Consider the following 15,248-nt stretch of genomic DNA (forward strand, 5'->3'; position numbering starts at 1 on the left):
CTTGTTTTAGGATACTTTGTAGTTACTGAGCAGGCCATGAACGTTTTTAACAGGCTTCTTTGCCATCCAAATAAAAACTAATTCCATATCACAGATGAAAATCCTAAACATAGCTAATTTGTTTTGTGGGAAAAACAAACCGACCGCTTTATATATATCACATAATGAATTATAATCACAGATTTATGTATGTGTTAAAATAAACAGATCTATATGCAGTGGGTTAAATTGCATTGGAGTTTGTAATATGATTTTAAAAAGACTGCAGAAAGTTTTTTTTCCTTTCTGTGCTGAAGGTGTGAAGAAATAACTGAATGACTGTCCCCATCTTCACACACAGCCACATCCTGTCAAAGTAACCACTCTGCGTCAATTTACTTCCTTGACACCGTGTGACTCAGAGCTCATCAACCGCTTCAGATCACATTGATGACATAAGTAATACAACAAAAATAGATTTGTTCTCTTTTGCACGAAAGGTTACGCAAAAGGCACTCAGCTTTGCACAATGTACCATGTGGGTCAAACTGTCCTGTGTACATAATTTACACCTAATGAAAATGTCCCAGGTGTTTACCTAAAGCAATGAAAGGCTTTATTCAAAGATAAGAGTCAGATCTAAATTACCCTGCCTGTTATAGTGCAATGATTGCTGCTAAGACTCTTATTCTTAAGGAGAGTGAAGAGCTCACATAGAGAAATTAACTGAAAGTCATATACTGCCCTCTAGTGAGCAGAGATCCACGTAACTTCTAGTACATTCAGGAACTTGCTTTTGGAGCAAGACATGATGTGTTTGCATTTAGGAAAACAATAATAATAAAAATTATTTTAAGATTAATTTAATAAATAATAATAAAAAATGATTCTGTTATTTCTGAGTGTGAATGAGGTTCTAGTTCTAGATGCATTGAGTTTTTCCTTTCCACTCACCTTTCTCACTCACTATGTGTTAACAGACCTCTCTGCATTGAATTATATCTGTTATTAACCTCTGTCTCTCCTCCACAGCATGTCTTTATCCTGTCTTCCTTCTCTCACCCCAACCGGTTGCAGCAGATGTCTCCGCCCCTCCCTGAGCCTGGTTGTGCCGGAGGTTTCTTCCTGTTAAAAGGGAGTTTTTCCTTCCCACTGATGATTGTTGAGTTTTTCTCTGTATCTATGAAGTGCCTTGAGGCGACTTTTGTTGTGATTTGGCGCTATATAAATAAAATTGAATTGAACTGAATTGAATAGTGAACCACTATAACTTTACTTTATACTGGTATCTCATCTGTTCACTCAGTAACAATGTTATCTGCTTATTTACTCTCAGGGATGAAGGAACTATTTCAGTACATGAAAGGTATGATTATCAGTATTTATTTAAATAGACGTATTTGATCTTAAATTTCATTTAAAACTAAGTCTGTTTGATCATCTACTATAGCTTACATTGCATTACCATCCTTTGCAAGTTATGCACCACACTTTCCATACTGTTATACTGTTAAATACTTTTAAAGATACAGTAAAGATACAGTTAGTTGGCTGTCTAACAGAACACTTCTTCTGAGCTGAAAAATGAAGCCAGTGTTCCTCTAGTGGCCACTTGAGGCTGGCTCCCAAAGGGATCTGACTCATTTAACTTAAATAGTTGTTATAAAATCTGTTATGCTGCTGAGTCGTTGGCCCAGGGTTTTGTGTTTGTCATTATGTTTATTATTATTATCTGATTTGATATTAATTTCTTCATGTATGTAGGTTTCATTCTCAGGGTCTCCAGTCCTAAGGTTTATTTCCTGTGTCGTCCCCGGTGATTTGTTCATGTCCCTGAGTTTGTGTTATGGATTTCCTGTTTTACTTTGAAGGTCTGTGTCTGTTATCACTGTGTTCAGCTTGTGAATTAGGATCAGTTGTGCTTCCCTCCTGTGTGTCATTGCCTGATTACCTTGTGTGTGTGTGTGTGTGTGTGTGTGTGTGTGTGTGTGTGTGTGTGTGTGTGTGTGTATAGTGGGTTTTATTATGATTTCAGGTTTGCGCTTTAGTTTTCCCAGTTTAGGTTTCTTCAGTAGCTTCTCATGTCTCATTGCCTGTTTTTTGTCACTCTGCCACTTGTAAATAAACTCTCACTCATATCATTAGTCGTTGCCTGCATTTTGGGTCCTTTTCCTCCGACACCACATGCATCGCCCCGGCAGCCTTGACAAAATCATTCCAAAATGCAACAACAACGTGCAAAATCCAATTTAAAAAATAATGAACAAATATTCTGATAGAGTAGATTCTAAATATCAGCCTAAGAAAGTCTGCATAGCTCTCCACAGGGAATAAAGGAACCAGCTTCCTTTAGTTGGAGACTTTAGAATAAACATGCGAAAGTGACTCAGCTCATCATGTAGCACAGGTTGTAACAACATAGTGAATGAAAGTCTGTTTAGGATTAATATGTTCACACGGAAGTGTGACTGTCCCTCTCTATCCAACTTGCAAAGCCAAACCGTTATCACAACATTTCTTCAGAAAACCCTTTATAGCAAGTCTTTCTGTTGCAGATGGAAGCCCCAGTGCTTAACTGTAATTCAACAAGATAAAAATAAGCTGAAGAGAATTCTGATGAGAGTTTCTCTTTTTCGAAATCATTTCTCTTTTATTAAGTTAACAGTAGTTTTCAGCTTGAAACAGCAGTGCTTAGTGGCATCAGACAACCACTCCACACAGTGTGATCTCTACTGACGTGCAAATCCCCCTCCAGCGAGTCATAGGTGCTGTGTCTTTTACAGCTACTTGGTGTCCACTAGGCCTCACCTCTGTTAATTGTAGTCAATGAGCTCTCCTCTGTGTTTGTGCTGTCGGTGCCTTTTGGAGCATTGCGATCGGATTATCTAATGTAATGGGCTGCAGTGTTATAAGGACTTTCCAGTAGATTGTGCTTTAGTTCTGGTGTGTGAAAAGCTAGCATTTGATTAGCCTGTTACTTCTCACTAACAAGGTGAGTCTCAGTGCTCCACCCATAGCACTTTATCTAGAATATCTATCCCTAAAAAATGGCAAGGCTGATTATCAAAATGCTAACTGAAGATTCAAAATGCTCTTTTTTCTATACTTTCTATTAAAGATGCACTTTAAAAAATCAACACAGGCTGAAACCACCACACTTTATTACATACTGCATGTCCTTTTTTCAGCATAATACATCAATTATCAACATCAGAATATATATGGCTCTGATTTCAAGGTACATAAATCGCTCAACAAAATACCCTGTCTGGACAAACAAACGATAGAAAGTGCACAAAAAAAGTTGGTTCAAGTCAACTGCATCACAAGACAGAACGGCTGTTGTGTGTTTTTTGAAAAGGAAAACCAACTTAATTAAAGCTTACATTCAGAAACCTCATCTGAGGACATTTTAAATGGGACAGTATTAATCAGCTCCTCTGGTGCTTACATAAGTAATGACGCCTCATATTAAAATCTCACACACGCATCTTCATAGAAAAATTAAATAGAAACATATTTGGCACCATATTTTAGCATAGAACATAAAATTCAACTTGCAGTACAACAGTGTTCATACATGGAGGTAATATTTGAGTTTGGCACATTACGAGAACACTTTAAAAAGTCCATGTAATCCTATTTTATTACATGCTCAGCCTTCACTGAAAGGTTTCTAAGACAAGAGTATAAACTCACTGTATGGAACAAGAATTCCTCAGCAATAAAATGATCTTTCTTAAAGCCCACAGAGCCAGTAATCCTCACGGATAGCTACTGACTTGTGATTTTCATGTTACTGATAAAATAGCATATGATTTATGACAAGGAAAGCACCATATTTCCTCGGAGAATTGGGTTGCGGTTCTTCGGCGCCAGAATGGGTAATGTAAACAAATGAGTCGAGCGTGACCTCTGTATAGCCTAACAGACATGATCATATATTGCACTCTAGAAAGAATCACAAGTCACAAAGGGGTTGTCCTGGCCTGTTCAAACCATCAAACAAAAAGTTGGTATATAGATATAGAATTAATAAGGTATTCAGTAATACTATGTTTATTATAACCTCTTGTGTATATTAACATTGATATATAGATTATTTCAACATTATGATATGAAAGATACATATTTATACATTGCTATGAATATAGGCAGCTGCTTCTGTTGAACGGAAGCGGCGCCAGATATAACATAATAACTATTCTACGTATTTTCATCCAAACAAATACAAATAAATGCATTCACACGTGGCCCACGAGGAAAGCCGCTGTGAAACTCCATAGTGAGTATGAATCGAAGCCTCCCATGCACAGAGAGGTTTCAATACAGGTCGAGACTGGTTTCCAAACAGGCCAGCGTGAACCTTAAAACCTCAGGATGCGTGCCGAAAAAGTGCATCCCAGTTTAACCAGAGTTTTTGTTCGATGTGTGGTGCTGTGGGGAAAATCGGTGAAAGAGCACGAAAAGGGAAAACGAAAAATTCGGGGGCTGCGCTGAACATCAATCTGCAACAATACAACAATACAATCTCTTGTCTCCATCCTCTCTACCTCCACACACATAGCTCATTTATATTTGCAGCGATATATATATATATATATATATATATATATATATATATATATATATTCACATGAGTATTCTATCATATAGCAGCAGAAACACATACGCACTGTATACTGTAAGGACAGAAAACAAGGAACATACTATTCCTTCATTTCGTGGAATCTGCGTTGACCTCAGTCTGTGGTGGGGCACGGTACTATGTGTTGAGATGTGAGCTAGTGAGCATATCCTTGGGAAAAACTCCAGCGATGTATGTTTGTCAGAGACAAAACCACATGTAAGTTTTACACCTCAGGCTTGACTGGCAAGCTGCCCTGACTCCTTGGTAACTCCACTGTATCTTCCACAGATGTACCAAACCACCAATCAGAACCACGACCCCCTTATTAGGAACAAATACGCAACACTGACTTTACATGTAAATAGCCTGGCTTCATAGACATGCAGGCAATGTCCACCATCACAGATGGATAAATCACTAACAAGTTTAATATCAAATGATGAAACTTTGTGAAGCTCAGTTGAAGAAAAAACCAAAACAACCCCCCCCTCCCAAAAAAAGAGCATTTTTATACTTTATACTTAAAACTCCAGCAGCATGCATTTTGTTTAAAAGAAATGAAGAAATAAAAAGAAATGCCTGTAATCTTATTCATAACATAACTCCACGTTTGTCTATGCAAATTTACTCCACACTGGAACTGAGACGCTCACAATATCCACAATCTTTAAGAGGAAGCAAAATCTGCATCAAGCCACGCTCTAACTCTATTATAATTCTACTGCCAGCTTTACCAGAGTGATCACATAAAACACATCTACAGCCCTGCTCTAACACACTCTGCATGTTCTGCAACATCCCCCAGCCTTCGAAAGCAGGGGACGAAAAACAAAGACGCCGTTCTACCTTTTCACTCCCCTCTGCTTCTGCTCAACACCGCTGTGACTACATCACACTGCTGCCTGCTTCCTCTAACTGAAAACTCGCCTGCAGAACTGAAACGGCACTTTATCACCGTGGATGGTGATGCTGTGATGTCAAGAAAGTAAGTTTTGCACCCAAATGTACAGCAATGACGGAGGGGAGGGTTCTCACACAGAGACCACCAAGGTATAAGAATGCCTGCATCGTCTGGTCTGAGCAGCTACATGCAGCAGACTGTCGCAAGCATGTCTGTCTCCCCAAAGCTGCGGGGGACAGCAAGGTGCCCAAATGGCGCCCTGAAAGGGACCGCGACTGAGCCAAAATGAAGCCTTTAATGGTCAAAGAGCTGCCTGGTTGCCAAACTGTAACACCCAATGGAGGTCGTCTAGAGGCCGGTGAGGTCCACAATCGCCTTGATGAAGATGGTGTCGTCACGAATGTAAGTGTTCTTGCCATCGAGCTTAGAGAGCGGGCAGAAGAGTGGACAGCCGCTGGCGATGTTCATCTCGCTCACGGGTCTCTGGAAGGAGGAGGAAGTGACATCAGGTCGAAAGGCATCGATGATGTGCTCTCTGTTGCTCTGGTCCAGCAGCATCAGCGTAACCTGGAAGTCAAATAAGTAAGAGATTACTGTTGGGATAAAATAGGCAAGTTTCAGCAGAACAAACCTCACTGTGGTCCTTAAAGAAATAAGAACAACAAAAACAGTAGACTGGTCAACAACCAGAAGGGGATACTTGAATGCCTGCTTGTTTCTTAATCTTTTACCTTCTGGTTGAAGGGCCATTTAAGCAGGGCATCACTCAGCCCCCTCATCACCACAAAGAACAAGGACAAGTGGCTGCCACGCCCTGTCCCATCTCCATTAAGATAGATCCGTAGGCACATCTTATAGCCGTACTTGCTGGTATAGAAGGCTGGAAGAGAATGGGAAAGAGAATAATTATTCGCACAAGACATCTAAACAGGTTCTAGTAATTTAGTAATAACTTTTTCAACGATTTTAATTTTGCAGGACAAAATCACGGCTGTGACAAATGGCATCTATTGCTGCTCTTCTCAAACCAGTTCACTGATCATGCTCCTGGTATTCTAGGCTGATGATTTTGGATCAACACCGTGATAATGCGCAGTGTTACCGGGCGAGAACATGGCAGGGGCTCGGCCTGCGATGGCATCTTGTCTCTTTTTGGCAAAATCTGAAATCCTCCAGATAAAGACGCCATCAAAGGTGGTGGCGGACATTTCTCTCAGCCGTCCCTCCATCTCTGCGACCGTCAGGTCCTTCAGCCCCACAGTCCGCTCTAGCTGTCGCACCTGGAAAACAAACACATATTCATTAAATTGGATATTTTCTAGCAGTGACTGAACTGCGGCTGAGAGAATAACCAACTAAAAGTGCAGTAGTTTTGGTTGGTTTCACAAACATGCTCAGACATTACAAATGACTAATTCAAAGTAGCAGCCTTTACACACCGGAAGTGTAAAATCTGTGCAGGTATTTTGTGTGTGCTAAAAGTATTTTTTAGACTCGCCTATCCTTAAATCAGCCATTCACACCTTTTTTTGTATGCAAATAAATAGATTCAACCACAACCTAAGATCTCTCCAGGATTCTGGATTACAACGATACGGAAGAAAAAGTAATGGTGAATCTAAAAATGAACGGTCCATTGTTGTGTGTTCAGATTTGACTGAGTTAAAACTCAGAGAACAAGGAATGCTGCAGTCATGGCTCGAGCTTACCTTGTTGCTCAGAGCCTCGATCTTATCCTGGTCCAGTTTATGCTGACGGTTGCTGGCTTCCATGGTGGTGGCGAACCTCTCCACCTCTCTGTTCAGGACGCACACCACATTTTCAAACGTGCCAGCTTTGACTTCCAGTTCCGTGCACCTGCGGCCGAGCTCGGCCACCTTGGTTTTCTCGCTGTGAAGCTGGAGCTCCAGCGCTGCGCCCACGGAGCTGGGCAGAGGCGTGAAGGATGTGGACACAGAGAGAGTGGGAGGCAGAGTGGGAGGTGGAGGTAGAGGAACTGAAGCAGGTGGACCAGGAGGTCCAGAGCTGGAAGATGATGAGGATGCGGCGGCGGCGGCGGCTCCCTGCACGGGAGGCCCAGAGGAGGTGGTGCTGAGCTGGGAGACTCTGGCCTCGAGTTCCTTGAGGGATTGTTGGAGTTCCACCAGTTTGTGTCCGGCTACTTCTAGTCCCTGGGGCTGTAGGCCCTCCATGCTAACTTTCATGCCCATAATGTAATGCAGCAGAAGATTGAGGTGCTCATAGGCATATGCGCGCTCATGGTCATGAATCTTTTCCTTCTCCACCTGCAAAAGTGCAACAGAAACCAGAAACAATATATGAATGCACAGAGTAATTACTGAAGTAAAGGAGAACATTACAATGAATAACACTGCTAACCAAACTGGCTAACTAGAACTTGTGTTTTTAAAGAACTAAGCAGGACGGTCATCCTTAATGCTCAAAGTTTCTAAACAATAGTCTACAAACCAAGTTGTGACATCACAGTGGCTCTGTTCATCTTTCATATACAGTCACTGGAAAAAAGATACCTCCTCACTCCTCCTCGTCTTGGTTCAGATGATGTTTTCTCACCTATAGTCTCGTAGCTGACTGTGTGCTCAAATACTGAATTCGTTATTGAGAAAACAATCGGGCTACTTACAGACATATCGCATCCCACCACATGAAATCGACATGGAGTTCTGAATTTGCTGCAGAATTTGATATGGTCCACGTACTGGGAAACAAAAGAAATAAAATAGTCAATTTCTAACAATCGATATAAATGATTTTCCATCTGCTGTGTATTAACAGCGAGTGATGAATCAGTTGTGTCTTTTTCTTCTTATATTTGTTACTTTGTATCTTGTGACATTTTACATATTGCATCTTCAAATTTGTTTGATCATTCTAGTCTAAATATCTACAGTTTCTTTTTTATTAAACATAAGTAAACATGACAAAGTACATTCATTATTTTCAGAAGCTCAGTTGCATACTCTCTGCCATCACATTTGATTAATGAAAAAGAGAGTGTACAGCAGCTACATGGCCTATGGTCAGTTTTACAACATAAAAGTTTTACAACCTTTTTACAACCTTTTCTGCACGTTGGTCTCAGATTTACCTTTTCTCTGGGTATTTTCTTCTTGGCACAGCCTTCACAGATCATCGGGTACTTGGGGCAGATCTCATCATGAGCCTGAAAAAAACGAAAAGGCAGCAGCGTTTCTTTTAATGCCACACAAATAGCTGCTCTAATCTGCCGCACAGGCCCCGACGAGCATCTTTGGTCTAAATAAATCATTTCCAACCTTGATATTCTTAAAGTGGAACGGCTCCTTGCAGTACTTGCAGTTGAGCGTCCTCTCAGGGCACTCTCGCTCATTATGGCGCTCCTGTTCATTGAAGCGGATTCGTTCTTTGCAGGAGGGGCAGGGGATGATCATGAACTCGCACTTCCCCTCGTGGTTCATCTGTGGAAAGTGGGAGCTTATGCTGAGGTGCTGTGGCAGAATGGTAACCTCTGTACTGCGCTGGGAGGCTTATTTGTCTACATACAGAACAGCACTGCAGCTTTAACAATGTTAGATGTTTAGAGTCTTGTCCTTCACGCAACACTACCATTCTGTAACAGGACGATGAGTCCAAAGGTAAAAACCACAGCTATAAAGAACCATCTTCAGCCACAAGAAGGAGAACAACAGCTGCAGATGTTACGGCCCCCAGAGACCAAAGAAAAACATGCAAACACAATTTCCCACAAAGAAAATGGTAGATATAAAGACAGGAAGTGTGGCAGCGATATGTTTACCTAATGTATCCATTTGTCTAAAGGCAGCTGCTGGACATGTGATACGGAGGAGACTGGATTTAAGTTGTTTAACTTGATTGTGCTGTTTTTCAAATCTAAACAACAAGCTGTACAAGTTTTATTTGCACCGTGGCCATTATTCCCATTGAACTTCATCCACAGCTGCAAGGTAGTCTACTGGAACCTGCCTGCAACACCCAAACAAACCAGAAATTTGGTGTCCCTGTATTGATGCAATGTCACAATTTGTGATACTATGCTTTATCGATTTTTCCTCCCACTTCTTGAAAGCAGTAGAAATATCTGCTCTGTTTGCACATTCCCACATTATCCAAATGCCTCCTTTACACCGTTTCATAAATGCACCAGCCTCATTTCCACCTCCCACAGGCTGCCGTAGAAACTCTGTTAAACATCTGTTTGCAATCCAGATTATGGTTGCTCAAGAAGAGCGCCAAGGCTGGAAAGGCTTTGTCTCATGCACACAGTACTCTCCATGCAAGGCGGGGCTAGCGAGCGTTTCAAAGTGACAAAGACAAAACATTAGGCTACCTGTTAACTGAAAAACAAGTGAAGAAAAAAAAGTCGCCTCACCTCGTACTCCTTTATACTTCCTTTCCAAGTGCAGCTTTCATTGATACAAACAGCTGGCAGATTTTCAACTTCCCTTCGAACCGCATTGTCTGGAAAAGCCTGAAAAAAACGAGAGAAAATAAAAAGGGATCTGCTGTTGAGCTGCATCTGTGAAACGCATGTCCAGCTGCTGTGTTCATCAGTGTCAGAAAAGCTGCACATTCAACACATGCACGCAGTTACTTTACTGTAAGTTTACATATGATTTGATTTGGTGACGATTATATTATCTAAGCAGTAGCTGAAACTCATAATCACCAGCATCACCACGCTGCTGTTACTACTGCACAGACTGCACATGATGTAAACGGGGCAACACGCAGAGCTCACGTCAGACATATTTTAACTGCAGAAGCTTGTTTTCTGCTCTTTTTCTTTTAATCTTTCACCGATTCAAATCAAGGTGATTCGTTTAATTTTTTAAAAAGTAATCGAAAAAAGAGTACTCACACATCCTTGTTTTAAAATCGAGGTAGGGTCCTCAAAAATATCCTCTTTGATGCAAGCATTGCATTTCTGAGGTCCATTACTGCAATTAAACAACAACATAGCCTATAATTTATGCTACTGACATATGCTATGACAACTTAAATTATGAGTTAAAGATTTAGCTGCTGATTTACACACACTTTAAAGATATTAATAATATTTGCAGCTCCCGATCATGTTTGTGCTTTTGGTGCATTTTTTAATGTACTTTATCAGAACAGTAATAGAGTCAGTTCATGGTTATTTATGCTAACATTCTGTCCACTGGGCTCATGAGTAAAAATCTAGCATTTTATGCCATGTTAGGCAGGATTCGGTCCTATAGCCGACCCATCCAGTCTATGGAAGAACACAGCAAATCAAGCTCGTTAGCTCCAGCTGATTACTTTCAGCTCCACGCCCTCATCCAAATATGATCAAGTCTCTGTCATCGAAGATATTTTACAGAGATGCATCAATGGTGTCAAAGCAAAGAGATCCACTCAAAAAATACTGAACCGCTGACAATGTGGTTTTACAGCTTTTGACAAAGAATAAGCAACACACAAAGAATCAGTGACACATCAGTCTCCCACTTCAGTGGGACACTAATAACACTAATCCAGTGTAAGCACTAATTTATTACCAGTTGAGCGCTAATTACTGCTGGAATTAAATAGTGCTGGATTAGAATCATTTAAGTAGTAATTAACTTTTTCATTTCTCTTAGCCCGATAGAAGCTCTAAAAGCAGCTCCCTGAAACTGAACAAAGGAGAATGAGCAACATTACTATATATTAAATGATTAAAGTTTTTTTTTTTTTTAATCTAAATATTTACAATCACTTCCAAAGCACTTATTTTAGCCTTTGGCCATTCCACTCCTCACCTCACAGTCCTGTTAAAGCAGTAGGAACAGAAGCGATGTCCACACTGGGCTTGGAAAGGCCGTCTGAGGATATTGTGGCAGCAGTTGCACAGGTGTTTGTCCTCCAGCTTGTTGCCCAGGATCTTCTTGGGGAAGCCGGGTTTATTGCTCTCCATGGATGAAGGAGGGGACGGTTCCTGTGTGGCCATGGTGTCTGTTCACACGTCACACCTAGGAAACAAGCGAAATGTCAAGCCTGGGAGGTGCAACAGTTTCACTTTGAGAGTCCATTTGGATTGTCATTGTTTTTTTTAATCACACCCAAAAGGGAACCAATACTCTACATCTTAAAAACCAAGTTTCAATATTCATATGGCCATTAAAAGTCCAGGATTGCAGTTTCTGGTTGGTATTTAACCCATGCCTTCATATTCACATTCATTATCCTTTTGATTAGCCACAAATTTAAAACCACCTGACAGGCCAAGTGACTAATAGAAGTTTTCTCATTGGAATACAATGGCATTTACATGGATGTTACTTTGTTACCTTTATGCTGTGGGTGCTGTTGTTACTTTTAAGTAATAAAAGTGTCTTTCAGGGTGGCACAGTGGTTAGCACCATCACCTCATAAGGTCCTCTCTCTGTGTGGGTTCAGTGTGTTCAGTCAGTGGTGTACTGCCACAGTCCAAATACAGGGTTAACCGGTGATCCTAAATCAGCAGTAAATGTAAGTGATTGTCTGCGTTCCCCCTGTGACAGACGGGCAACCTGTCCAGGGTGTATCCTACTTCTTGCTATATGATGGCTGAGGTAGACTTAAGCCCAACCAATCCAGCGGATGGATAAATAGGGGAATGAACAGGTGGACGGATGGAAACATTGTTTTATTTTTATTCCAAGCACAATAAGATATATATAAAATCTTAGGATTTTAACTCATTGACCTAAACGTTTGGTGGACACATGGACAAGAATTACTGTAACCAAAAAATCTGAAGAGTTTTATGATGTGAGTGTATTTCAGTGGCTTTGCTATTAAACAATACAAATATAACTTTAATGTTGTACTTTTGAATTCAGATAAACTAATTAATACAGTGTTAATTATGGCTTACTGATGTTTGCATGGCTATTAAAGCTATTTAAAATGATGGAAGCATTGCTGTTTGATCTATAAAATGTCAAAAATAGTGAAAATCGTTTTAGACTGTCCTGAAGTCCAAGGCAATGAAATTTAAAATAGCTTGCTCAACAATAGAAAAGCAATCCAGCACGGCAAATAAAAGCTGGCAGCTTGAAAACTATTGCAGAGACCCAGTATAATGTTTGGGACCCCTGGGTTTCTGGGGCTCTGGAGCAGCTGTGATCCAGAGCTGGCTGGCCTTCTTCTTGACATGACTACATGATGCTCATGTGTGTGGCAGAGCATCACAGGCCAGCTGGAAGGCCCACACCCTTTGTTTACATTTCCACTCTGCATCCACGGCTCCTTGCTGCTCACTTGGAACAAAGTGGTGAGGATCGTGTCTCTCTCTCTAGTCCAGCAAACACGCGCTCAGCTGAGCCTGCCCAGTAACGATGCTGACAAATGGCACATCCATTGTCTCTGCTCTCCTTCCCCGTCGCTGTTGCTAAGCTATCAGCATCCGTTAGTCAGAAGTAGTACCCAGCATACCGCCACGCCCCTTTGAAATCTCAGGCTTGCTGCCTGCAAGAGACCATTTACTGGAAAAGCCTTTTTTCCCCTTTGGCGAATGCTGTTGCAATCAGCAGAGTTTGGACTCACCAGCGATTTATTCTAAGCTGTCATCGCGTGCAGAGGCTGGGAGATCACCTTTCCTGGTCGCAGGTTGACGCTCGCGCTCTGTGCCGATATTATATGTGGTTTTGCAGCCGGCTGGAGGTGTTTTCTTGAACCTTAGCCACATAATATAGATGTGGACCCCAAGCGCGATGGCTGTTATTGTCCAATATCGCCATTGCACTTTCAGATTGGGCGTTACGTCATGCGAGGGGCTGAACGCGGGTTGAGAGGCAGACGAGATGTAGAGGCGTCCGAGTCATTGGTCCACAATCCAGAGGAGGCGGGCTGCTCTGCTGCCGGAGACTGTAATGTAATGGGCCCGTTTACACTGGCCGCAAACAGTGACGTCGGTACCATTTATTCCAGAGCTGAGGGCGCGAGTACTCCCTGCAGTATTCTCCCGAACGGCAGGTGTCGCTGTTTAGACACAACCGCCACAACAGCGCTGGTGTGCGTGTTTGCTCATATGATTGTTGTGTTTTTTCTCTTTATGTATTATTGTAGTCTACCTTATATAAAGCGCGTTGAGGCGCCTGTTGTCGTGATTTGACGCTGTATAAATAAAATTCAATTGAAATAGGAGGTGAAATCCGGAAGCAAAGAAATCGCGAATTTTATAAGACAGTTTTTTTTCCTGACAACCAATTTTTTTCAGTCTGTTTCAACATATGTATTTCTATCATTTGTAAATTTCTGAGCATCTGTACTGATATATCATTAAATGTACTTTAAAAACCATTCACTGGTGTCGGCTGCGCTTTTCATGGCCTCATATTGGGCCCAATATGTAGTACAGTACAGTACAGTAGTTGAATGACTAAGTACATGTATTAGTGTGATTAGCATGTTGAGCTGCTCAAGGTTTTTTTTTCTTTCTACAAAGTACAATGCAAAGTAGGGAATGAAGTACAAATACTGAAAGTCACCCATTTTGTAACTGAATACTGCACTGTAAATACTCTTTTTAAAGTAATGTTTTGTTCATTTACATGATGACTTTTTCACATTTTACTTAACTGCAACTACACCCTCCATGTATTTATACACCGCTTTGCATTTAATCATTAGTTATTAATATAACTCTGGCTCTCATCCAGAGAGCCCTCACACCCAACCAGTCACGACAGATGGTAGCCACCTCTGAGCCCGAGGTTTCTTCCTTTGAAATGGGAGTTTTCCCTTCCCACTGTTGCCAAGTGCTCACAGAGGGTCATCTGATTCTTGGGGTTTTATCTCTATTGTTGTAGGGTCTTTACCTTATAATATACCATGTCATGAGGTCACTGTTGTTGGGATTCGGTGCTATATAAATAAAACTGAATGGAACTGAATTTGTACTTTATTGTTGTAACTGAGTAAACTTACCTTAAGGACAATTTTAATTTCAATCACACAATAAAGATCCCTTAAATGTCACACATTTTAAAGAGGCATACAATAGGCCTATATATATAATTTTTGGTGAATTTGACCACATGTCCACTCTTACCTGTTTCTTTTTGCTCTCTCTTTGCTGTGTTCATCCTACTCTCCCCCTCTCTATCCTCCTCTCTCAGTCTTTGTGCCGTCACCCAAAACTTAAACATAACAGTGAATAAAAGGCATACACTGATCCATTTCAGTATATAGCAATATTAAAGCTTAATGCAGGCTGCTGCTGGACAGGTTCACAAATGCAAGATAACATTCAATGCAAAGATTAAAAAAACAAGATCAATATGTTTTCTGAGGCTGAGCTTGTTTAAGATGGGAATTTTGGAGTAACACGTTGCCATCCAGATGACGTCTTTTTCAGGCAAGGTGTGGCTTATGTCAAGAAGCCAGTTCCAAATCACTTTCTCCATGTATTACTCCATGCCAAACTGGTCTACCTTTACCTGTCACCCAATAAAAACACTGTAGGGGAAAAATTACAACAAAAACAAACTCCCACTGCAGAATTTTAAAAAGCGCACACATTAGTCTTTTATTTGTGGTAAAGTGTTATTGTACACTGTAGTAAAGAGAGTTCTTCTTTCACTGCTGTGAGCAGGCCAGTCATCATGTTCTTGGGTTACATCGGTGCTGTTTGCATTCATTTGTCTGTGGTCTGCAGGCGCGTCACCTGGCTGAGTGATCAGCCTTATGTAACCTGGTGCTCCTAAGTAAAAAAGCTGTTAACGCCAG

At 41.1% G+C, this 15,248-nt stretch overlaps 1 protein-coding gene across 1 annotated transcript; it reads right to left on the reverse strand.

The window, feature by feature from the left end:
* Positions 1–3,123: 3,123 nt before the first annotated feature.
* Positions 3,124–13,439, reverse strand: LOC120718685 (TNF receptor-associated factor 2-like). The gene is made up of 11 exons (XM_040007310.1): positions 13,065–13,439; positions 11,297–11,506; positions 10,390–10,468; positions 9,901–9,999; positions 8,807–8,968; positions 8,620–8,694; positions 8,155–8,229; positions 7,220–7,795; positions 6,613–6,790; positions 6,242–6,390; positions 3,124–6,077 (listed from the first exon to the last, which is right to left on the reverse strand). The coding sequence occupies exons 2-11, from the start codon at positions 11,482–11,484 to the stop codon at positions 5,859–5,861; spliced, it is 1,800 nt and encodes a 599-aa protein (XP_039863244.1). The 5' UTR covers positions 11,485–11,506; positions 13,065–13,439; the 3' UTR covers positions 3,124–5,858.
* Positions 13,440–15,248: the final 1,809 nt, after the last annotated feature.

The sequence above is a fragment of the Simochromis diagramma genome, unplaced genomic scaffold, assembly GCF_900408965.1.
Source record: "Simochromis diagramma unplaced genomic scaffold, fSimDia1.1 OVJJ01000682.1, whole genome shotgun sequence".
Taxonomy (NCBI): domain Eukaryota; kingdom Metazoa; phylum Chordata; class Actinopteri; order Cichliformes; family Cichlidae; genus Simochromis; species Simochromis diagramma.

Excerpts from the sequence above, each read along its gene's own strand:
- LOC120718685 (XM_040007310.1), bottom strand. The coding sequence starts at position 11,484 with ATGGCCACACAGGAACCGTCCCCTCCTTCATCCATGGAGAGCAATAAA. Across the intron at positions 8,230-8,619 it reads AGAAAATACCCAGAGAAAAG|TACGTGGACCATATCAAATT; the intron begins GTAAATCTGAGA and ends TTTGTTTCCCAG. Across the intron at positions 6,791-7,219 it reads TCGAGGCTCTGAGCAACAAG|GTGCGACAGCTAGAGCGGAC; the intron begins GTAAGCTCGAGC and ends TTTGTTTTCCAG.